Here is a 26252-nt window from a genome sequence, read left to right on the forward strand (position 1 = left end):
ATTGACAAGCGAGGTGATCATTCATTTGGGATGAGCGATGATAAACAAAGAACAGCATATCAGAGACAGTGGCGAGCTCAAAAGTTCAACAATAAGAGGAGCTTTTTGCAAAAATGGCAGAATTAAAAAAAAAAAAAAAAAAAAGTATTAACACTGCTTTGGAAGCTGTTTCCTGAAATGTGGTGCACGTCATCATATTTACTTAATGTCAAGATGTTCGCTGGGTTTAATGATGAGCCATGAAAAGGGCATCAATAAGCAAGCTTGCCCTTTACTGGCATACTGTGGTCATGATGTGTTTGTGTTCACAATGATTGCTTTTAACTCTTTGTGAGGCGGGCTCATGACAGCAGGAGGAAAAAATGGACCAATGATGAGGACAATGAGGAAGACGACTCTCAAACTCTTGCTTTCCTTTTTTTTCATGGAATGTAAATTCTCCCTTGATATTTTGTTTTTCACAGTTTGTTTTAGACTCAAAGGTTGACCTAAAGAATTCTTTTGCGACTTACTTCTTTTTCAAAATAAAAATAAAAAACTGACTCAATACTGTTTATTTTCACTCATATTTATATATCTCACAACATATTTTTTGACTGTTGTGTATTAATTTAGTTGTCAAAGGTATTTTTAATTTCTAACATTGTAAGCTTTTCATGCGAATTTTGGGAAGTTTTTTACTATGAGTTTATTTTTTTTAACCAGGACCCTAACTAATGTCAGTACCGTACATACCTTAACCTTTTATTGCACTATTTAGGATTTAGTATTTTCTAATTATTTTAAGAATTGGATTTTATTTCCTTGGATGAACAGGAACCAAAAGCAGTTCAGAATTTGAATTGAGTTTACCTTCAGGCTTCAGTTGTCAGTCTCTATGAAGAAACAACCAGAAAATACAGGGTATACATACTCTTTTTTTTTTAAGTGTCTCCTCCAGGAAAAGTCAGCATTACGTGTGACCTCATTTTGCATTTAGCACATCTTGAGCTCTTTTGGGGAGACTTTTCTGAAGAAATCTTCTTGAACATTATGACAAGCATCTTCCAGCGCCCCCAGAGATTCTTCTCAACTTTAAGACTGTTTTTCATTTCTTTCTCTGTCCATGTGACCACAAACTGCCTCTATAATACTCCGCTCTGGATTCTGTGACGGCCAGTTCATGACTGTCAGCTCTTTTTCTCTCTCTTCATTAGCAGTGGGCTTGGGATTGTTCTCATGCTAAATGTGCTTAAACAACAAATCTGATAGCCTAAGACTTTTAAACTGTACTGAACTTACCTTTCTGGGGCAAGAACAAACATTCCTGTTAGTCAAACAGTAGCATCCTAAAATCGTAATGAAATCCTCTTAATTCCTTGACTTCCGATGACCCCAGCTGACCCTGAATGCACCGTCTTTATGCAGAAGAATTCTAAAATGTATAATAAAACCTTGCTCTTGGCATTCCTGAATAAAATGACCAATCCATTACCGTTTTTTCTACACACTCAGCAAAAGGCTTGTATAAAATTGCTTGTCTAATATATGCATTTATGCCAGAGGAAGTGATGTGAAGTCGTTTATCTCACCTTCCCCATCTGTTCAAGAGTATATAATGGAGAGGCACAGTGTTTAACCTGCATGAGAACATTGTTCTGTGCACCGTGTGGCGACGACAAACTTAAAGGTGATGGTGGCACATGATGTTTCATCTTCCTGACCCACTGACACCTCTTTGCTCTCCGCTTGTCGTTTTCTAGGCCATCCACTCGGTCGCCTGGCATCACGAGGGCAAGCAGTTCATTTGCAGTCACTCGGACGGGACTCTGACCATATGGAACGTCAGAGGAATGGGCAAGCCCATACAGACAATCACCCCGCACGGTAAGCAGGCGGAGACACACTCATACACACACACACACACACCCCTGCACCCTGTGTGATGGCTTCTCTGTAGGGATTCCATACAGCGTGCAAAATGTTGGAAACTCATGTATGTCGAGAGGAATTTGTGTTAAGACAGCTAGTGGAGGGTTAACATAAAACACAAATATTGGGTTCAGTTTCACACACATGCATGATTGTCTAAATGTGCAATACACTTGTGGTCATCCCATTCTAACACACTTTAGCTTCATTTTACTCTATTAAAGTCATGAGGAGTTTACAGATTTTGGAGATCTGTCTATTTGACATGATTGAGTTCCGATTTTTAACCTAGCTTTACGATATTAGATCATTATTGAGGAATACAATGATATCCTGAGCGGTGAGAGATACAAGGCAACGGGAGGAGCGCTGACATGGTCGGGGGTCGTCACATTTTATAGATACAAAAGAATTAGATGAGAAAATGTCTGAAACCATTGGATCCTTTAAACCACTAAGATTCTTCTGACTTTATACGTATACTGTATATTATGGATGTGAAACAGATGTGCCATGTCTAGATAGATGCATCGATTTCCTCTTGGTTATTGATTAGAACAATCACTGTTTCCTCCTGGTTGATTACTTTGTATTCTTAAAGGTATTATACAAACTTCCAAACCAGCGATATCACCTGCCCTACCTACCTAAAGAACCCATCCTTCAAGACTCTCCCCAAACATGTCCCCCTCAACGCCCCCTCACTTCAGGATTGTTGTCAGTTCAATTAAAGTCCTGCCTCTGTTTATTTAACTTTGTGTCTGCGTGTGCATACATCAGGGCGGCTGCTCTGTTTATTTCCTGTAGAGGAGCGAGTCTGCTCTTTTGAAGATGCATTTTAATCCGCGCTCCTCGTTCTAGCCCCTTACACACACAAACACCTTCCTCCCTTCCTTCCTCCTCCTCCTCCTCCTCCTCCTCCTCCTCCACCTCCCCCCCTCCCCCTCCAGCGCACGCAGCAGCACTTTGACAGTTCACCAGATGAAACAGACAATGTGCGAGTGCAACAAATGGACAGAGAGAGCATGAGAGTCAGAGAGAGGAACAAAGTAAAGGAATGAAAGAAAAGGAAATAACTTCTAACCAGTTTTCAGGCTGGGTTTGTGTATAGGGGATTTCACCACGCAGGCTTTTTAATTAGTTGTTTCTCCCACTGCTGCATACGTAATTAGTTTGGTATTTAATGGGCAATTATGCAAATTCTTTTGACGAGTTAAAGTAAGGCTTATAAGCCCTGCTTTAATTGTCTTTTCTTAGATATCTGTTATTTAGTATAGTTATTAAACGTAGTTCTTTATTACACAGACGTGGATTGTATAACCTGCCATATGGCTCACTTTGGCTCTAGATCAACTTCATGCGCCTTCTTATAACAAAAATATATTCACTGAAATCCATCCAAACCTATGGTATTAACCTCACATAGACCTCCCTTAAGGTTTGAATAGATGGATTCTGCAAATCATCCTTGATTGTCATCACACCTACTTTGCATGTCCCTGCCCCGGCGCTCGTCTGCCTCCTCTCTGATGAATACGCTTTTGTTATTGTCTGGCGACTGTTCATTGCTGCATTTTAAGTGCACCTTCTGGGCGGAAAGAAAAAAAATGAGAGGACAGGAGAAACAAGACAAAAGCAGAGGAGAGGAAAGGGAAAGGGAGGAGGGATGAACTGGCAAACTAAAGTAACTTCTGTCTTTTTTCTCTTTTTTTTTCTATTTTTAGGAAAACAGCCGAAGGACGGGAAGAAGCCAGAGCCTTGTAAACCCATTCTGAAAGTGGAGTACAAAACCACCAGAAATGGGTAAGGTCTCTCTCTCTCTCTCTCTCTCTCTCTCTCTCTCTCTCTCTCTCTCTCTCTCTCTCCCCCTCTCTCCCTCATGCACTTATATATGCACGCATGCCTGGGCATGAAAGTGCTTAATTATACACAGCTATGGCAAAAGAAACATCAAGGTTATTTACTGTACACGGGTTCAAGCTGCAAAGTGTGTGACAAATGTGCTCCAGAATAGAAGCTACTCAAAATGTATTCAAATACAGCGAAACCAACTGTTCCTCACTTCATTTCCCCTCTAACCAGTAGCTTGTCATTGTGTAGGTTATTTTATTATGCTGTAATATTATGCTGTTAAACTAATGTGATGCTCTTTGTGCATCATGGCATCCTATAATAGGACACCTTGGGATATTCCTTCATCACCCAGTTATTGTAGTTTAACAGTCTGGTCAATTGTCCTCGTTTCAGTGATTCAATGGTCATAAACCTGCTTTCAGGTTTCATTGGTCAAAGTTTACCAAAAGCATTTCTGCATTATATCTGGCTTGCCTTTTGATATAACTATGTGGCCTAAGCTGACTTCATTTATCATAAACTGTTGTTTTGTCATATAAGTTAAATGGAGATCTGTAGACCAATCAGAAATAAGTATATTGTGCGATCATGAAATAAGTTACATCCATTGACAGAGTGTTGAATCTTCTGCTTGTGTGTTTCTATGTTCTTGGGTTCCAGGGAACCCTTCATTATCCTGTCTGGTGGTTTGTCCTACGACACGGTGGGTCGGCGGCCATGTTTGACGGTAATGCATGGGAAAAGTACTGCAGTGCTGGAGATGGACTATCCAATCGTCGACTTCCTCACACTCTGTGAGACACCGTACTCTAACGGTAAGTTTGTGTCTGTTTGTGTGTTTATTGTCATCTTGTCTGGTCCTCCACACTTACACACCTTTCTGTTTTTTAATTACACTTGCTTGTGTTTTGTGTTTTCTGTAATAAATATGAAATTTCCCAGGGGAAAGGCTCCTATTCCACTTTCATTATCCCACAAACGGTGTATTATATTTTCATTTCATCTCTTTTTTACACAATTACCCTCCATCTAAATTACATTATTACCTTATTTCCTGTATGGAGGAGTCAACAGCTAAAACAGCAGAATGAAGCAGAACTGTGTGAGACCCTGTGCATATATAATCCACTATGTAACCTCTAGTGGACTGTTATCTCACACATATACAGCTACAGGAAGGATTAGGGAGTTATGTAACAATGGTGACGTCATTTTGTCACAGCCAGTCTGATGTCAGCAACCGCTGATTTCATCTGGTAATAGACATTATTGGCTTTTTGGATTACACAACACATGTCTGGCTGATAATGTGCATCGTATGTGAGCACAGTTTGACTAATGTTTGTGTGTGGAGGAGGCGTATAATCCTTCATATGATTCTCTGTGCTTATAAATGTGTTCCAGTGGGAAATGGAGAAGGTGGCAGACTTGTTTTTGGTTAAATATCACTTGTTCATGAACAAAAACACAGTATACAAGAAAAATACCTGAAATAATTGTGACAATATATTCCTATTCCTTCAGGTATTTTCTAAGGTTTAGGGAGACTCTTCCACCTTCTGATGGTTTTTTGGAGATAGTTTTCTCTTTTATGTTCAGCATCAAATGTCTACTGAGAAGGACATTTCCTTTTTCTGTCACAGATTGTCTTCTTTGTATTTAATTGGTATAATTAGGTCAATGTTCTATAGAAAACGGCCATAATTACTAGAGGTGGGGAAATCTTGTGAGATTTTAAATAGATTCATAACTTCCAAAATAATTTTAATTTTCTTTGCTAATCAGTCCACTCCCTGCTAAGTGCTAAAGCTAGCTCTTTCACTCAGTAGATTGCCAAATGGAGCAGCAAGAAATTCAGCCAGTCTCACAGATGACCGGAGTAGATCCTGAAGTATGTACTAATTAAAAAAAAAGACTTTGAATCATAAATCCAGAATCGTTTTGAATCGAAAATGGATTTCTGAATCGAACTGTGACCCCAAAAATTGAAATCGAATCGAATGGTGAGACACCCAGAGACTCTCAGCCCTGATCATCACACTCGTCCTCAGAAGTACAGAAGGATTCTGTCTGGTTATCTAAAGTTGCATAACAGTTTATATGAGACTGTGGATCACTTGTAGACCAGCACATGTTAAGTAAATCAAGAAGGACAGGGGAAGGTGTGTTGCCAGCAGTTGTCAAAGTGTTTCAGCCTCGGTGTATCCGACAGGCTGACATCAGCTGCTCTATACAACGACAGTTCTCTAAACACCAGTTTGCATGCAGACACACACATTCATGGATACAGTACATAACCTGAATGGTCCATAAAAATTAAAGTAAAGCCACTGTATCAAAACATTGATACATATTTCTATACTCTTCTCATTTGAATGACCCCCCAGATCAAGCTTAGAGTGCAACAAGTTATACAAAGTCGGACATGTAGAGTTACATTTCTGTCATATATTGTATCAAGGTTTTATATCACAAAGGATTCAACCAATAGTTAATGTACTGCAACGGTGGCCCTTAGTGGCCAAAAAGAAGAGTGGAAATATACTAATTATACAATTTAAAGTTACAGTTACAGCACAGATTCAGAGACATTTCTGTTCCTGCGAGCCTTTCTGGCTAAGTTTAAACTGTAGACTCTGAGTGCGAGGTGTAAAACAAGAACGGATAGACTTTCAGACACCAGAGCCTGATAAACACACATACAATACTACCTGTAACAAGATAGCAATAATTTTAATATTTAATCTTTTGCACTATTCACCACTGCACTGTTTCATATTTAGTCATGTAAATATTAGTCTTTTCTTTTTAAGTTTATTGTTGATATTTAATGCTGTATCTGTACATAAGAGAGCACAGTTCACCAAAGTTAAATTCCTTGTGTTTGTAAGCATACCTGACCAATAAATCTGATTCTGATTCTGATATTTCAAACATAGAAGAAAGCACTCTTCAGGTTATCTGATAAAGTTACAGAGGATGGATACACATACACACACACACACGCACACACACACACACACACACACACACACACACACACACACACACACTTCTTTCATGAATGAAATCAGTGTAAGTCTCTAACTGTAGTGAATTCATTTAATAGGCTGATGTCACCTATAATGACGTTCAGTTCAGTGTGGACCTTTATTGTTCCTGGAAGGGAAATTTGACGTACAGCAATGGACAAAAACACGACAAATAAAAAGACAACACAACTTGAAGGAAAACAACCAACCAGCTGTAGTGCTGCTTGAAAGTGCAGTCAAGGTCTAAAGAAGATTTAGTGCATTAATTGCGCTAGGAACATACATAAATCTGTGTCTGTTGGTCTCAGGATGGTCAGAGCTGGCCAAGAATGACTTTGCTGTCCTCCCAAGTTGTCTGTTCCCAGGAAAGCTGCTGTGTGTCAATTATTTTACTGGCGGTTTTAACAATCCTGGACAGACGCTTTTTGTTTTGTTGATACTGAAAGCTTACCATACTGTGAGATAAAACGGTTAAAACTCAATAAAAGACCTGTAGAATAAAACCACAAGCGTCTTGTCCACATCCTAAGATGGTTTTGTTGTGTAGCGGTACAGGTTTGCAGAGAAACTAACATGGCTAAAGACTTCGGGTCACTTTACTATAGTTAGGTCTAATTATTATTACATGTAAAAGGGAAACTTTTTAAGTTTGTATTGGACAAATATCTTTGTTTGCAAATACCTAAAGACTTTAAGACACAATGGCAATTAAATAGAAGGTATTCAAATGTTTTTTCACTTGAACAACATTGCTAGTTTTAGCTAGCACTACTTCATACACATTAAGGACTTGTCAATATCAATACCCCATAATTAAAACTGTGTTAAGTTCTTGTTAACAAATGTTAGCATTATATTTGGCCAGACTTAGATTGTGAAATTGGTACTTACCTTCTTTATATTAGCATGTTAGCATGTTAGCGAATGTGTTAAAAGTATTCAGCCTGCGCAGAAAGTAGAATCTCTGCACAAATTGCATTTGTGATGGAAGTGCATGCTAGGATTAGAAATATTATGCAGGTAGCTTGTAAAGCATGAGGGTGATATGTCCTGGTTACTGTGCAGTAACAAAAGGTTTGAAGGCTGGCATAAGGTAAAAACATCCTAAAAATGATTATGAGATTGAACTCCGTAATCAGACTGATACAAATATTTAACCAAAGCAATATTCCCCACAGTTATAAATCACATAGATTAATACATCTGAAGCGTTAAGTGTTGCTGCCCTCACATCTTCAGGGCACAGATATGTTAATAACATTTGCCATAGAAAAATCTGAGGAATTTCTCCCCTGTGGTTTGTAGATTTCAGGGGAGCTCTAGGAATTACACGAGTAAATGGAAAAAAAAAAAGAAAAAAAGAAGCTGTATGATGAATGGCTTGTCTCGTTGTTTCACTGTGCAGATTTTCAGGAACCGTACGCTGTGGTGGTCCTTCTAGAAAAGGATTTAGTGGTGATCGACCTTGCACAAAATGGGTGCGTATGACTTTATTAAATTACTCTTTATCATCTTGGCTTCTTTTGTTTCTGAAATGCGGGGCTAGAATGTCCCAGTTCATCTATTAGAGTTCATTATCTGTATTATTCATGGCTTCTACTTCTAATCATGATATAACCTCCTTCAGTGAATCATTTTCTTTGGTGTGTGTGTGTGTGCAGTGAATTTGAATAGTGCACTCACACTGGACAGACGGAGTAATTCTATTTAGAGTGCCTTTGTCTGTGCTTCCACGTGAACAGTTACCCCATATTCGAGAACCCCTATCCTCTGACGATCCACGAGTCTCCTGTAACCTGCTGCGAGTACTTTGCCGACTGCCCTGTGGACCTCATACCTGCACTTTACTCTGTCGGCTCACGGCAGAAACGACAGGGATACAGCAAAAAGGTACTAAATACTGTGGAAAGCATGTTGCTTCAAAAATTGTTGGTGGTGTGTTTTCTTTACTGTTAAGGGAAACTTTGAACCACCTTAGATGTTACTGGTAAATATTAGGCCTTGGATTGAACCCTTGGCATTAAAGAATAACAGCGTCTTTCAAGGACTGCAAGTTTGCATGGAAGTGACAAACGAGGAGGGTAGACATAATTTGTGAAGGATAAAAGATATTTCTATCTTCTCAGAAGAATAGGAGACCATTCTTGATCGGGAGAGTTTCTCCTCTTTTCTAGATGCTCAAAAGTTTTGGGATCCCAGAACATATCCTGTCAATGGGTTGTTTATTTGCAATCATCGTGAAGATAGGGATGTCATAGAAAGGAAAACCACTATATAAACACAGTTTAATACACATTTAAGATTTGTTGTTGGCTGATTTATATAGATCGTTATCTGTAGACAAGTCTTACAATTCTTACACTCAACTGTCCTGACTCTATGCTACACGGGGAATTAGAGTACATGGAAGTCATTCAGTGAAAATAAGCCACTTCAGCAATATTGCTAGTTTTCAAAAATACTCAAGAGACATAAAGTCAACTTATCAACATCCAAATCAAATCAGTCTTTGCTGTTTCTTGTGTAAATAAGCGGAGGTTAGCATTCTGTTGGGCTAAACTTAAACGCTGACACTGGTAGGTATTTTTGAAACAATGGAATATTAGCATTGTGAGTGTGTTAGCTTACTAACGTTAGCACCGGGTTGATAGTTTTGTTGTGTAGAGGTGCAGGTTTGCAGAGAAACTAACGTGGCGAAAGACTTTGGGTCACTTTACTATAGTTAGGTCTAATTATTATTACATGTAAAAGACACAATGGCAATTTAACAGAAGGTATTCAAAGGTTGTACCACTTGAACAACATTGCTAGTTTTAGCTAGCACTACTTCATACACATTAAGGACTTGTCAATATCAATACCCCGTAGTTAAAACTGTTTTTAGTTCTTGTTGGCAAATGTTAGCATTATATTTGGCCAGACTTAGATTGCGAAATTGGTACTTACCTTCTTTATATTAGCATGTTAGCATTGTGAATGTGCTAACGTTGGCACCTAGCTTAAAGTTTTGTTGTGTGTATGTACAGCAAAGCTTTGCAGAGCCACTAGATGTTGCATGGTAGTGGTGCTCTTGAGCAAAAGAAGACACATTTTTCTTTCAATATAGACATAAATCTCCCACATTTCTCCATCATTTTTTGAACACACATCTGATCACAGAGTAATGATGTATAACAGTGTAATAGTGTCCTGAGTGTAGAAGTTAGCTTCATGTCCTTCTGGATAGTAGCGCCACATTTTACCTTCTATCCGCCACGTGTCTTAAAAAACATCAAGGAGGTAAAGGACAGAATATCACATATAGTGCTAAGTTGTTTTTTATACTCTGAATTTATCCGGGGTTTCTCCTGCCAGCCCCCTAGTATTTTTCTGCAGCTATTCCAAGTGAGCTGATGTGAGAACTCAGCAGGATAAAATCAGGAGAATTCACCTCGAGCGAGTGAGAGGGGTTGGAGACGTTTATTCCCTGACATCAGTTCACGACCATAGATGGTATGCACGTAATGAAATTGCTGCATTACGTTTTCTGTTCGTCAGTATGTGCTCCTCAGCCCTTTTTGTTGATGTTGTGATTATGTCTAACTACATGTAGCGTTTAAATAAAGGCAATTTTCTTTTATTATAGCGTTGTATAGCGGACCTTGTTGTGTTCTGGACACCCCCCTCCCACCCGGGATAGTCCCCGCTGTAAGGTGCATGTGTGAACAACCAGAACAGGAGGATTTCAGGGGCAGTCCTCCTGAATTTATAGAGAAATGAAGGCTATGGATTTTTCAAGGCTTCCTTTAAGCGAAATGGACTGTACGGTCCTCAAATCTCTCTGCACACCTTCTCTCTTTCTCCTCTCATTATCGTCTCTTTTCCCTGTATCATCTAAGACAGACCCCCCTGCTCTTAAGACCATTATGTATGCCCGTGTTCTTCTCCCTGTCGCCTTGTTCTAGCTTTCTGTTGGAAATGTCAGCATGTACTGACCCAAACTGGCTGCCTAGCTGCTACTCTTTTTTTTTTTGTCAAGTAAAGGCCTGGCTGAGCTGCAGGAGGGCATTCTCACATAAAGATCACCATGAGTCATCCAGGTGACCTTTGTATGTGTCAACGTGTTCAAAGCCAGTCCCCCCACTAACACGCACGCACACACACACACACACACACACACCCACACACCCTCTTTCTCGCTCTCTCTCTCTCTCTCAGAGGTGCATAATGTGTAATTGCAAGAACCACAGAGAGACTCACACAAAGAATCCTTACTGTTTCCTCATGTACACTGACACGTGTACTTTAATCATGCCGTCTATTACTAAAATCAATGTTGCTATTGACATGCTCTACTTCTACTTGCTCTCTCTCTCATGGCTCTAATGTGCCTTGTGTTTCTGCTGTCTCTCTAGGAATGGCCTATTAGTGGTGGAAACTGGGGTCAAGGCACACAAAGCTACCCAGAGATCATCATCACTGGGTAAGACAATGCTGATTTCGTTAGCATTAGCATTATCCTCTCCCTGCGACTCAATTACTTTCACCTTTCCCGCTCGTTCAGGTCACAACAGCAGAGGAGCTCGTCTCTACACATTTACTGTATCTCCTTAAGTATTCCGATAGTGTGCACTTTGCTACATTTTGATGTTTATTATCCCGCGCTAAGCTGCCAACAAGGGTAGAAGGGGCGTTTTAAACAGAACACACACTCTGAACAATGTGACATTGAGGTATGGGCTTGGCAGCAGGAGGCTCTCGCTCCTCTTCTCTCCTTTCTTCCTCTCTCCTCACCCCGACTGTGCGGTATTACTATTCTGTCCAGGTTTCGCTCCCTTTCTAAGAGTGCCACAGCCTGCAAAATATTTCTCTTCCAATCCACTCAGAGGAATTGGCAACAAAACAATGAGGATTGAGGAAATAATGGCAACCAAAAAACAAGTTTTTTTTGACAACGACCTTGCCTTTGACATTTAATTTGAAGCTGTCCTGCTTATCACCTGCTAATGACGTAAGCGTTTACACTCATTACACAAGCGCAATTAGTTTTTAGGATATGATCAACTTGTGAAAGACGCTGGCTGGACATCGTGCTGTTAACACAATTTACATTATTAGGACAGTTGCATAACATTACATTGAGTATGTTAATGTAGAACATGTCCATTTAGGATTGTTGGCTAATTATGCCGCTCTCACACCAAGATTATCAGTGATTTAAACAAAGTGTGGATATTTTGTCCATATACCTATTGCTTTACAAATACTGAATGGACTGCAACTACATCATGAAGAGCTTTTCTGCTCTGTATTTACACTACATGTACAATTCACCCTTTCACACACTGATATAGAGCATTGACACTATATAAATATGGATGACGAGTCCCAAACTCTTTCCATTTTACAAAATAAAGCCAAAGTACCCCTGAGAAACGCGCTGACATATTACACTGGTGACGTGATTTGAAGCCAGGACATGCACACAAGGGATCTAGCTGGTGGACCTGTGGAATTCACATCATGCCCCTTCCACTAACCAAAGCACACATTCAACGTCCTGGTTAAAACAGTCCCTCAAGATCCCTCAAGCAGGCTCAGTAAGCAGCAGAACTGATTTTTGTGTTGGTTTTGGGTAAACACTCACGGTAAGCGAAAGTGTAATAGTTCTCATATGAGTGCTTGTTATGTTTCCCATTGTAGTTCCTCTAATCTGCTAATCCGGAGTACACAGATCTGTAGGAGCTGCATTTGTCAACTCAGATATCATGACTTTACAGCCACTCTTTTTTAGCATCAAATAACTCAATTAAACAAATACTTAAAAAACATGTTTGAGAAAACATTATTTGACATGTATTTAAATGTTATAGTTTCACCCATGTCCCCTTTGTTAACATGGATGAGGCATAGTTTATGACCTTACGACTTGGATCCAGTCAGTAGGAGGAGCTCCAAATATTTTGGCTTCACTTTAGTGGAGTTTTAGGGTATGGGGGGGTCATGCCGTCCATCTTTTTATGCAGTCCCTGGAATAGAGGCTGCTTCTTAAAATGCCAAAATGCCCATCAGCACTAATCACTTCACACATCGATGGCTCTGTCTTTGGCAGAAAATTGGGCTGCAGAGTCTTGCCCAAGAACACTTCGACTCATAGACTGCAGGAGCTGGGGATCTGCCAGCCAACACTTCAACTGAGAGAAAACTTTAGACTAAAGTATACCCAAGTACATCAGTATATAAAACCAAGAGTGGCATTTATCTGAAGGAGGGGTCTGTAGTGGTTAATTGGGGAATAAATTAAATGTATTTTTTAGTGGTTCTGTTTATATTTGTTTCATTATGATTCACACGCATGATATAAGGTTAACATTTTTTGTATTATCAAATTGTCTGTCAGGAAGATTCTAGAGATGATTTTTATGCTGCACATTTTAAAACACTGTTTCTGGTTGATCTGACAAGAAGTCAAAGTTCAATCTCAGAAATTGGAAAGAAAACAACTTTAATTAAATTACAAATTAATTTCTCTTTTTTTCTTTGTTTCCCCTCTCTGTTTCTCTTGAATCCCCAGGCATGCTGATGGAACTGTGAAGTTCTGGGATGCCTCTGCAAGTGAGTTTCTCTGTGGCTTAGCTTTGTTTGAACATCACAAATGAAAAACAGAACGTTCAATTCTGAGCACAAGCCTTTGCACACAAACAAACTTTTTTTCCAAGTTCACAGCACTACACCTCGTGATTCAAATCGACTCGTACGGGCCTGGATTGCGACTGATACTTCTCCTTTTCTTCCTTATTTTCCTAGTAATGCTTCAGGTGCTCTATAAGCTGAAAACAGCCAAGGTGTTTGACAGAAATCGCTCCAAGGAAGAGAAAGGCAGCACCGAGGTGTCAGACGAAGACCCCTTTGCTATTCAGATCATGGCCTGGTGCCCTGAGAGCCGGATGCTTTGTGTGGCTGGAGTGTCAGCAAATGTTATCATATATCGCTTCAGCAAACTGGAAGTAACTACTGAGGTGGTGCAGGTGGGTACAAGTTGAAAAAAACTGGGTTGAATGTTAAAAAGAAGAGAAAAAAATTAATGACTTTTGAAATTGTAAAATAATGTTTTTTTTCTCTGTCTTTGTATGAATACATAAATACACACAAATACTCTCAGAGATCTGCCTAGTCAAAGGCAGTATGGTTTCCATGCCAACCGACAAAGCAGTGAACATGCAAAGCTAGAATGTCATTATAATCTGCCTTGATAGCGACGTAAGTGTTAATGGGGGTGTGATGGGAGTCGGTGTTTAATGACATAAAGAGAAATGCTGTTTAATCTGTGTATGCATGCTCAAAGCTCCTATACTGCAAGAGAGAGCGAGTGCTTGCCTACATGCTTAGTTTCTGCTTTTTGGTCGCTGAAGCGGTGGTGTGTTAAATTGCGAACCAGTAAGATACTTTAATTATTTATGTATCATTTTGGCCACAATTTGTCTTGCTAAGCAGGCATCGCTGTGGTGTTGTTGTTTCAGACTTTCCCTGGATAGAGATCACTTGTCAATCAAAGTATGTGGGATGGAGTGTGATGCGTCTGTGAATTTTAATTTTTCAGCTTGTGCCCTTTGTGTTCGGCACCATTTGTCCCAACTATCCAATTCTTTTCTTCATCCACATAAACTTGGCTTACAGTGAATGCTTTGAATGTAGCGGAGGGGTTTGAACGCCCTGCTTTAAAGCACCTTGCTGCAGGACTATGTGGTTCAAATCAGGATGGGTTTCAGGCACTTTTTTTTGCTCGGGCTTAGAGGAGGAGATTTGGATGTGGATCAGGAGCAGATTTTCAGTTGTGGCAAACTGTAATTAGGAGTGCGCCCTCACTGTAACCTTGCAGAAGTGAAGGTAGAGGAGGGCAGAGACAGGCTGGAGTGAGAATGTGCAGAAGGGCACTGATCACTCTTCACTCCCACATGTCAGTGGGGCTAATGAGACTGACAGAATGCAAAAGAGAGGTGATTATGAGCATTGTGTGTGTGCAAGTGAGTTAAGGTGGTGTGTGTGTGTGTGTGTGTGTGTGTGTGTGTGTGTGTGTGTGTGTGTGTGTGTGTGTGTGTGTGTGTGTGTGTGTGTGTGTGTGTGTGTGTGTGTGTGTGTGTGTGTGTGTGTGTGTGTGTGAGAATGTGCAGAGGCGGAGGTTGCAGAGAAAGTAGCCTGAAGGAGGACTTAGAAGGAATGCAATATTCCAGTATTGAAGGACCTCTGACTCTCAGTCTGCCTACACGCACACACACACACACACACACACACACACACAAACAAAACAAATCTCTAATATTTAAGTGATTCTGTGAGTGTGTGTGGAAGTCATTCACGGTCACACGCCTTTTTCCCATCCTCAGAGGAATTAATGCAGAATTGTGGTTTACATAAGTTTTGTGCATTTAATGTGAATTTAATGAACTCCTCCTAATTTTTCACTGCTGATATCTCCTCTGCTGTGAATGTGTGTGTGTGTGTGTGTGTGTGTGTGTGTGTGTGTGTGTTTTCACAGTTACTAGAGGTGCGAATGCAGTATGAGCTGAACGACATAGAGTCTCCAGACGGCGGAGTAGGAGGGGGCGAACAGACATCGGCGCTTCCCACGCCTGGCGCCTCCCCTCAGACGAGCGGCCCGCCTTCACACCCCTCCACCAGCAGCAACAACTCTGACGGAGGCAACATCCCCTGCCTCAAGTATGAAACACACACACACACACATACACACACGCAAACAGAAGCACTTCGATAAACTCTCTTAAGAACCAGAAGCACACATTCTCATACTCTCTCTGACACACACACACACACACACACACACACACACACACACAAGAGTCTTGTGTTTCGCCTCAAGCACCCTCGCCCCGACTCAGTCAGTGTGTGAAGCATTCTCAGCCACAGCCTCTCTCCCATCACATCATCCCCTCGCAGCAAATCATGCCAGACCCTCCGAACACAACCGTCTCACAACTGCAGCTGCGCCACTTGTCATCCCCTTCATGAAACCATTTGTGTTATGTGTATGCTTCTCTCCGTTTCATTTCGTTTTTTCGTTTTTTCATTTTTTCATTTTTGGACTTTTCTTCTTCTCTTTCAGAGTGCGCAGTACTCCTCTGAAGCAGTCTCCAGGGTACCAGGTAGATCTGGTGGTCCAGTTAGTGTGGGTGAGCGGAGAGCCCCCTCAGCCGATCACAAGTCTGGCTCTCAATTCCTCCTACGGCCTGTGAGTGTGCAGACAGAGAAATCTTTATTAAGAACAGAAGCAAGACTTGTCTGAAAAGTTCTCACTGTTTTTATTCATTGAGAATATTGTTAGAACCATATTTAACATGCAGTGGACCTTTGCAATAGGTCCAAGCTCTAATGACAACCATGCCTTTAAATATGAATTCACAGTAAAGAGTAATAAACTCTTCAATTCTGGGTTTTTTTGGTTTTGTTTGCAGCTATACTGTATTGTGTTTCTGCTCAAAATACTGTAACTTAGTGACTCTAACAAATCTCTTGTTTTCTCTCTTCCCGTTTGTCTTCTTCCCTCTGACCCCGCCCCATCCTTAATCTGCCCCCCTGTACTCCCCGACTCCGCCGCCCATCCCCCAGTGTGGTGTTTGGCAACAGTAACGGCCTGGCGGTGGTGGACTACATCCAGAAGACGGTAGTACTCAACTTATCGACGGTGGAACTTTACGGCTCCAACGACCCCTACCAGAGACAGCCGCGCTCGCCAAGAAAGACACGGCAGCCTTCTGGAGGTAATGAGGATAAAAGGAGAAGAAGGACAAAGCAACAGTAAAAGAGAGATTGTTTTACACTTTTAAACCAAAGACATCAACTCAAGTCCATACACACTAAGATGCAGTATCTAAGGAGCAAGTACCACTTTTATTTGATGCAACTGGGGCAAACATATTTAAAACTTGTAAAATCCTTGAGAAGAATCTGCCTTGTAGGTCAGTTGGACATTATATATCAGGGAGTGTGCATGTGTTAGTCACAAATTAATTTTCATTGAACATCGGTGGCCTTTTGGTATCATATTCTTTGGTCTTATTATTGCCTATTGCTTGCAAATGTTCAGCTAGAAAAGTAATTAATTTTGTGGCACTGCTTATCTGTTCTTTCAGGCCCCAGCAGCTCAGATTACTTGTGTTTGAAACAAGAATACTGCACATAATTTTTTTATTCACTTCTCTTTTGTCTTGGTCTGAATCTCTAACGAAAGCTAAAATGTTGTCTCAGCATCTAACCAAGTCGGACTACGATCTGTAAATCAATGCTTCTATCCTAGAGACTAGAGAAATTAATTTTTTTTTTAAATGACGCTTAGGTTCCAGTGTGAATGGAGCCTAATATAGGTAGACAAACACACGGCAGGTTTAGGGATTCTGGGAATAGAGAGTGAAATTGCAGCAGTTTATTGCAAAACAACTCCTGGGATACACTTGGGAGCGAAATCAGATTTTACATTCAAGCTTAATTTTCAGCAAAGGTCTGGATAGGAATTTGAATCAGTCTCTCTGAGTGAATGTTATGATGGGTTTGTGCCAGTGAAGCCCTCAAATGATGATTACTTAGACTCCAGGTTCAGCGTCCCTGAACTCATCCGTAAACTGATCCAAATATGAGAGTGAAAGAAGTCACAGAAAGACACACGTTGCTTTTTAAAGAATGCTGCATAACACATTAACTTTGTCTGTGTCCATGTACTTCTTCCTTCTCATTCACACACGCGCGCGCACATACACGCACCCTCTTTGAGCCCATCCCTTTAACAAACATTGCCACTGCAGCCTCAAAGTACCATTGATAGATTACAAGATGCTTTCAGTATGGACACACTGCCACCTTGTGTTAGAAAACAGCAGCACAGCTACAAAAAAAGGGTGCCGCAGTGTCATCATGATGTACTGCCCATACTTATGCAGAAGTCTGACGGATGAACTGATGAACTGTGTGCATGTGGAAGCTGAGGGATCACATAGATGCCACAGGTACACACCAACTCATGTTTACACACACGTAAATGCCGACCAATGCGCAAGCATGTGGGCATGAAAAGACGCTCAGAGCATCTGGTGTCACTGACTGGTGAGCAGTGGGCTGGCACCTGTCACAGTTTGGCGAGCGTGAGCAGTAATCAGGCGTCCAGCTGTGTTTCCGTGCCAACAGGGGGATGTTGTCTGCCTGGCTTTCTGCCTCACAGGACATTGTCACACACACACACATTTATTCACAAACATAGGAATTAGTTTAAATAGGGTGAAGAAACATTTCAAATGAGTTAAATCTTCTTCTTTTTTAGAGTGTCTATGGCTTTTGTGTTTGTCAGTTTATGCGTCATCTATTTGTACATATAGTACAGTCCAGGCCTTTTTTAAATGGACTTATTGTAACAAATGGAAGTGCCAAGGGCCTGGAATTAGTATTTTTTAAGTCTGACCCAAAGAACTAGGGATTTAAATGTGGTGTACATATTACAATAAGAGCTGAAATTGAACTAGCTGCTCTCGTTGTAGGCTTTAAAGAGGATGTTAAATGACATGGACTCATCTGGCTGAAGATGTTCTCCCTGATGCGTTTGTGAATGATCTTGACAAACAATTTGCAGTTGACATTTGTTATTTGTTATTTGTGTCTTTTAATGTCTGATGTATTTTTTTTCTGTTTGTTTGTGTGCGCTACCGCCTGTCTTGGCCAGGACACTTTTAGATAAATAGATTTTTTTTACATCTCAACAACTTTCTTTCCTGGTTAATTGAAAAATAATTAATCTTAAGTGAGAAGTCAGTTGTTATTTTAACAAACACAATGTTGCATTTAACATGTTTTTTATTTTATTTACAATGGCTCTCCTAAACTCCTCTCCAAAATAATCAACATAGTTTACAAATGGGCTAAATAACCTACTTTAAATAATGAAAAATTAAATTGATGATCTTCTTATACTTAACAGTCATAAAGCCCATAAGCTTGAAACAAAATTGTTTGAATAAACAACAAACTGCAATGAACATCATTTAAGTATTCAGTTTTATTTCCCTTACTTGTCTCTGTTTAAACAGTATGTTAAGCTAAGGAATAAAAAAAGCAGTATTTATGTATTAAGATTAAAGAGCTAGTTTAGGATCACTAACAGCCCAGATTCAAGCCCCCTAATGAACAGGTATGGTCTAGTCCTATCGCAGATAAACATCCTTTAATCCCAGTTGATATCACTGTAGATAAAGTAAATAGAGTAATGGGCTCACATGTATTGAATAATCATGGACTTGCTTTATTTTTTATTCCATGTTTTGAATTGTGTGATCTCCTCCTGCAGGTTTGTGTGACATCAATGAGGGCTCAGCGACGTCAGAGGACCGCTGCAAATCCCCTACTTCAGGTAACATGTCCTTCAGCGTCTTAAGACAGGAAATCTCAGAGTTATATAGCAGCTTGAGGCTTTGTGTCATTTAGATGAAAAACCTAAACAGTGAACCATTAAAATATACGTTTCTTATATCGTGCTTTTAAATGCAGGAGGAGCTTTATTAAGCGGACCAGATTCATGTTTCAAAAGAGCCTCTTCTTTTAATAGTGCTTTATTGAAATGGTGGCTCATCAAACTGGAACTATTCAGAAGGGATTCTTGTTGAAGCGTAAAATTGTCTGCCTGTCAATTTCATTTTCCCTCAGTCTTTAGAAAAGCACTGTTTGAGTTTATTACCATAAGTTTATTGGTTTCTGGGAGTATTTTCCCATTTGTGCATGCATTCTTTTACCACTTTGCAGAGTTCAATAGGCAGGAATAAATTAGTTTTAATCTGACGTGGGCTCCTGGAAAACTAGGATTTGGCTGTAAATGCATCTCAACTCAAGTGATGTCAAGTCAGTGGGGAAACCTTAGAATTAAGAATTGAAGAAATTTTAAAACAAAACTCTGCAATGTTGTAGAGAAACCTATTTATTAACATTAATCAGCGGTCAATTCAAATAGTAAAAGTTCAGCCTGAAGGGGCCTCAAGTATTCTTACATTTTCATTCTCTGCATGATTACATGATTATTAACAAAAGCTTCTGCAGGTAAACAGTATATTTTATACTAACTGTAAGATTATGTGATTAACAATTCGACTTGATTTGAGCAGGGAGCTTCTCTCAGTCCAAGATCTGAAGAATGTGGTCAGGTGCATAATACTGAAGCAGACCTGGCCTTCCTTTATCGTATTAAACAGTTGTCATATCAATCAATATGACATAAGGACAGTTTGAATAAACACTTTTGATTCATTCATAGCGGTGTACTTTGAGTTTTGCAACAGTAAGATTGTCTGTTGCTCTTTTACTTGCCTCCCTCTTAATCTGCGTCGTTAGAATTTCAGCAGAAGGGGTTTGAAGACAGAACAGCCCAGATCCATCTCATTAGAGCTAACTTTGCATTAGCACACCGAAAAATAAGGAGCTTCTTAAAAAGGTCAGACAGAAAACAAATCTCAAAGTCTGGAGTCCTGCTGCTGTTTTCAGGTATGATGCCTGTCCCAGCCTCCCACGTCTGGTGCCACCAGACTGTGGTCTGATACATCTGTCTGCTCTACATTATTCATAGGACAGTCTGAGAGATAAGATTGCCTTTCTGCACAAATTCTGCCTTGACAAGAGACCAAGGATAAGCAGTTTTCTTTCCTTCGGGTTACCAATGAAGTTAACCATTGAAAGTAAAAGACTTTATGCATGATTCTTTTCATCTAGAGCCACCTATCAAAAGGACTATGAGAAGAAATGAACACAAGTGAATCACTTTATGTTGCTAATATGTGAAAGGATTTTAACATTACTGAGCAAAACAAAGCATTGTTTAGCCGAGACAATCTTTTTTTTGACTTTGATGTGTGCCTCAAAGAAGCTTGACATTTTTCTGAACTCAACACCAGCAGTATACAAGCTAATGTCAATAACAATGGCCTCCCACATGAGCACAGAGTCCAACACAAAGAACATACATCTTTATTTAAGTTTATTTAGTTTATTTAGTGTTGTGGCAAAATGGCAATGTGACCAATATGAGGGGAAAACTGGGGTCAACATTGACAGGGCTTTCCTTTTTTTTTCTTTTTAAGCTAGCATTAGCGTGCCTGTGCACACAGGCTAATGTAGCAAAACGATCTTGATTGGATAACCTTAGCTATTAAATCAAGACTCTTAGTTCTGGTCTGGCCTGGTAATTTGGTTAGCTTGCTTGCTTTGAAAATAACTTAATTAGCTTAACTTTCGAAGCAAGCAGTGTCGTTTGGCTTTTTTTGTTAATGGTAGATATTGCTGTGTCTGAAATCACTCACTTCACACTATATAGTCAACTATATAGTGAGTTTGCCATTTTGTGGTGCTGTCTGGATGTATAGTGAGATTTATAGTGTTTTCAAATTATTCACAAAGTATCCAAACTAAGCATTACATACCATCATGCATGGCGCTAAGGGAAGAAACATACAGCAGTGACAAGAACAAAGTGTTATTTTTAGCCACAATTGTTTTTCCTCGACACTTGGCAGTTCTGTCATATGGTTCAGATGAGTCAAACCACAAATATTTTAACCAGCATCTTAATCAACTTAAATAACAGGCCATTCTGCAGCTAAAACAGGGATAGGTTTTGTGTATAGTAACAAGACAGAGGGTGTTTTTGACTTCACATTTACTTACCTTATTTTTTCCCCCTTACACCCCCAAAAGTGTTGATGACAAACAGCAATCTGCAACAATTCTACAATGGAGGTGGTAGAGGAGGTAAGATGGGCCACATTTTTTTGATGACAGGCTGTTTACAGTAGGAAGGAAAAAACTCCAGACGTGTCACCCTTGTCTCTGTCCTTGGTGTCATGGTCACCACAGCGGGAGGAATAGGAATAGATTATGGTGAGCCAAAGTCAGCTTCTGCTCCTCCATCTTTCAATTCTCACTGTATTCAGTTTCAAACAAAGGTAGTTTATTTCTTGGCCAAAAAAAACCAAAAGACTCATATTGTTTGCTGAACTAATTTTTTTTGTTACAAAAGTACAAGGTTTGAAGACTGTACACCGAGAGCTGAAAGCTTGTGGAGCAGAGGCTAACCGCTGCCATTTTTATACACATTCGATACAGCTTAACGACCTTAGACATTACTGCATGCTACATGTACGTAGCACGAGTGTCATATTGTAAATGTGCCTGCGTGTGGTATTTGTTCTCGTACAATAGATTCCCTCTGTACTTCATGAGTTACATGATTGGTATTCTATGTCCATAGTACAGTATGGAGTGAAGAGCAACTCATTTGTCCAAATGTGTCTTTGTGTATCCTTAGTGCGTCATTGAAAAAGATAATTGCCTATCAACCACTGATGATCGGAACAGTCGAAAGTGATATGTTTACTTTTTTCGAGATCTTAGCCCCTTCTGGATGCTGTTGACAATGACATGGTACTAAATAATGTTTGAGTTTTTATGTGGTCCAGACCAGCACTTCTCAAAAACCAAAATCATGGAATGTTTTTAACTAGCCCAACAACATCTATTAAATATAAACCCTTTTAAATCCTTACATTTTTCAAGACATGCTCAAATATTTTAAGCTATAATGTCAACATATTATTGACCTTTTTATTAGTTTTGCTTCACCTTGGAAGGCAGAGAAGTTTCTTCTGTTATCTTATTGGTCCATCAAGCTTGGTGACTTCATTTAATTCCATATATAGCCACAGCCAATCTTATTCAAAGTTCAGGTCTTATTAACTTCTGAAATAATGTCTATGAAAATATATTTTAAGGAAACGTTTACTTATACCATTTCCAGTAGCTGAAATGCCTCTGATAAGAAATAAGGGATCTGTATCTGCAAGTGAGCCGGTACTTGCACTATACAATTATGTGTTAGCTTTGAAAAAATAATTGGAATATTGGAAATATCTGGTGGCAGATAACAGGTTGCACTGTTCTGCCACCAGATATTTCCATATATCTGTTATCACTGCCACTGGTGATCGCTGTTTAAGAGAGTATACCTACCTATTCATGTGACAATAGAAATGAGCAACTTTTGTTTCAAGCAGTAATTGTAAAGAAAGACAGAGTAAGCAAAATATCTGATATTCGGTATTAGACCATGTAATCATTTTAACTTCAATATATGTGTACATATGTTGTGGAGCTTGTCCAAAAAGAGTTGTAAAGTGAATCGTTATACGTTCAAATATGCCTCTCACAAAATATGTCATTGTTGTAATAAAACCATCCATTCATCCATCCATCTATCCATCCGTTCATCCATTTTCTTCCACTCAACCTGGCAGAAGCAATTATGCGCTGACATCCCTTCGTACAGTAATATTTTCCAACATTTCCTTGGGGATCCTGAGGTGTTTTCCGGGGCAAGGTTGAATATATAATATTCTCTCCATTGAGCTTGGCTCTTCCCTTGGGTCTCATGGCTGTCGGACTTGCCCATAAATCCTCCAAAGGGAGGTGAAGAGGAGACATCCTTATCATATGCTTTGCTCTAGGCTCCCTCTAGTAGTTACTACTAAAAGGTCATGACCATAGTAAGTAAAACTTTATTTATAAAGCACTTTTAATACAGTCAGTTACAAAGTGCTTCACAAATAAAAGTGATCAAACTAATCATAAGGATAGAAAATGTACATTAATAAAACACAATGTCAAACAGGGAAAAAAAATCAGGCAAAAAAAGATACTTAAAACACACAAGAGAGGATTTGGGAGTTACATGAAGAAGACAAGTGTTCACCCTTGTATGCTTGCATGAGGAATATCATTAGTGACCCTTTACAATGCTGTCTCAGAGTTGGAATTATCAAAGATATCATGGCCTTCAAAAAATGTTAGTAGTTGTTCAGAAACAAGTTTTTTTTAGGCAGAAATGGAAGCTTTGATATTTGTCTGTACTTATCTAAATGTGCTGGATGTAGATAGGTTTCTTTAGAAGTGGGTGAATACAAGCAATTTTAAAATAATCAAGTAAAGAGCTAGATATACAGTAAGTGAGCAGTTGATGATAGATAGCATGTTGGGGTCTACCACAGGAAGGACCGATTTTATACATTTTGAAGGGATTGCATCACAGGACCTGGAGGAGGGACACAATACTTGGCAAGAAAAAAAGATTCTGATTCTGCCATATGCACTACTGAGCTGGATAGGGTCCGAGAGATCAGATCAAATCCAGACAGTTGAGCAAGGCAGCTTAATGGGGTGGGGAGAATGACAGTCGGGGGGGAATTTTGACCTTTGATCTTGACCATCGATCTTGCCTTTAAAAAATTAAAGAAATGTTTCAGGATCGTCAGGAGATGATACAGCAAGAGTAATAAAAGGAGGGTGTATCAGCTGGTTATTAGTATTTAAAAAAGGAACCTCTGGTTTTGTTTATTACCACTGATCAACCCAGAGAAGTAGGCAGCTCTGGTATCTTTTACATTTTTTGGTCAAATTTAACAATAACTCCTTCATGCGGAGCTGGTGAACTTTATGACTTTTTCCAGATATGTTTAGCCTTTCTAAATTCCCTTCTGGGTTCCCTGATGTTGTCATTTTTCCAGGTACTTGTGTTTTCAGCTGACACAGTCCTAGATGTTATCAGAGCTGAGAAATAAAGGGCAGAGGTGCACAAATTATTGAACCAGTTAATTTGGTCATTAATATTGAGTTAGAGAGGAGGGCTATTGGCCATACTTGAGAAGTAGGTAGAGAAAATGGATAAAGACTGCTCAGAAAAAATGCAGAAGTGAAATGTAAGTTTTTGGGTTATCTTCGTAATGAATAAAGAAGCACACAAAGTAATACATTTATCGTTGGATACAAAATCCAACTAGTTCAAAGAGTTGAGGGTCATACCCGGAGTAAAAACAAGGTCAAGAGTGTTCCCACCATTGTGTGTTGGCCAGAGACATACTGTACAAGATTAAAATATATTGAATATTTAAGAAATCAGAGGCAAATGAGTTTGAGGGATTTTCAATATGAATGTTAAAATCTCAAGAAATAGCTGTATCAAATTGAAACACATTAGTTTGAGAATTTATGAGAAAACCAAAATTTGAATTAGAAGCTTTATAAATAATTCCACAGCAAATGGGGGTAATCACACAATTTTAAAATAGGTGATTTAAAACTGTTAATGGAACTGACACTGAGTGGAACACAAGTGAAGTTATCCTTTAAAACAGCTGCACCCCAACATGGCCATTTAACCTTGACTCATTTCGGTAAGTATGGCTGATTGAGCAGAGCTCCACTAGAGGACAGCACATCCCTGGTTTAAGTCAAATCAAGTGTTGGTGAGGAAGAGGAAATCAAGGTTTTGGGTTGTAATGAGATTGTTAAGAATTTAAGAATTCATTAGCAATGGTGTGTAAATTTAAGTGCAAAAGACAGCTGGGCTACTGGAATATGGGTCTTAGCTTAATTGGAATTTTTACAACAGATATGAATCAAATTATTTGACATGGCAGTTGAAGCCATGGTGTGTGAATGGTGATCAGTTTTAAGCCCAGTTCCAATTCTAAGAGGAATGGCATTTGGATCGATGATCGTTCACTGCTAATGCTGCATTCATCCGTCCAAGACATAATCCATTTGACCCTAACTCATGAGACAATACCATGAGATGCTTGAACACCTTTGCTTTAGGCAAACATTTCCCAACCAGAGGGAGCAGTCAACCATTTTCCTGTAAAGCATTAAGGCTTCAGACTTAAAAATACTGACATCCCGAATGCTTCATACTTGGCTACAAATGGCCCCACTGCCTGCTGGATGTCACAGTTTGATGAAGACAACATAACTCCATCATCTGTTAAAGACCGAGATACAGTTCTGGGCTCCCCAAAACGGATACTGTTCTCCCCCTGGTTGCACCCTAAAATCCTGTCCATAAAAACTACTGTCAGAACCCGTCAACGGGGTCAACCATGTTGAATGGCTGATCTCAGCTCCCATGACCATTCCGTAAACCTTGCAAGACTTAAGAGGTGGTCTTGATCTGCATTGTTCCTCCTGTTAAACTGGCCTCATTCCAATTACCCTGGAATAAACTTTGCCTTCAAGGCTAAGTTGTGTGATAGCCCAAATGTTGGAGCACACTCTCTTGTCCTCCTTTTCAGAAATGGGAACTGCCAACCTGGTCTAACATTTATACGTTAGGTTTCCTCTGTAGCTTTGGACAAAACCTGTGATCTTGGATGTATTGGTTTAGTTGAGGAGTTCCTTAAGGTGTACAGTATTTGCCTCGCCTGCTAAAGACAGCCAAGCCCTCTTACCCACTCCAGAGATATCTAAAAGTTGCCTGAACCTCCACAGGCCTACCGAATGTATTATCCATAGCCTTCCAGAATCCCTTCCACACCAGGTTCCTTTTCCACAATCAAAGAAGTCATAACCCTGCTAGCCACCCAGTACCGATCCACCCCAAGGAGACCCTTG

At 39.7% G+C, this 26252-nt stretch overlaps 1 protein-coding gene across 3 annotated transcripts in view; it reads left to right on the forward strand.

The window, feature by feature from the left end:
- Positions 1 to 26252, forward strand: part of stxbp5a (syntaxin binding protein 5a (tomosyn)) — a 107610-nt gene that overhangs the window by 72394 nt on the left and 8964 nt on the right. For 2 of the 3 annotated variants that reach the window (XM_061052018.1, XM_061052019.1), the window contains exons 8-19: positions 1743 to 1866; positions 3636 to 3714; positions 4426 to 4580; positions 8203 to 8275; positions 8540 to 8687; positions 11192 to 11259; positions 13351 to 13391; positions 13584 to 13804; positions 15313 to 15494; positions 15898 to 16023; positions 16401 to 16552; positions 19120 to 19182. In XM_061052018.1, coding sequence (XP_060908001.1) covers positions 1743 to 1866; positions 3636 to 3714; positions 4426 to 4580; positions 8203 to 8275; positions 8540 to 8687; positions 11192 to 11259; positions 13351 to 13391; positions 13584 to 13804; positions 15313 to 15494; positions 15898 to 16023; positions 16401 to 16552; positions 19120 to 19182 — 1432 coding nt within the window. Of the gene's footprint in view, positions 1 to 1742; positions 1867 to 3635; positions 3715 to 4425; positions 4581 to 8202; positions 8276 to 8539; positions 8688 to 11191; positions 11260 to 13350; positions 13392 to 13583; positions 13805 to 15312; positions 15495 to 15897; positions 16024 to 16400; positions 16553 to 19119; positions 19183 to 21509; positions 21564 to 26252 lie in introns of all 3 variants that reach the window. The other variant, XM_061052017.1, reaches the window with a different exon arrangement.

The sequence above is a fragment of the Labrus mixtus genome, chromosome 12, assembly GCF_963584025.1.
Source record: "Labrus mixtus chromosome 12, fLabMix1.1, whole genome shotgun sequence".
In the NCBI taxonomy this organism is placed as follows: Eukaryota; Metazoa; Chordata; class Actinopteri; order Labriformes; family Labridae; genus Labrus; species Labrus mixtus.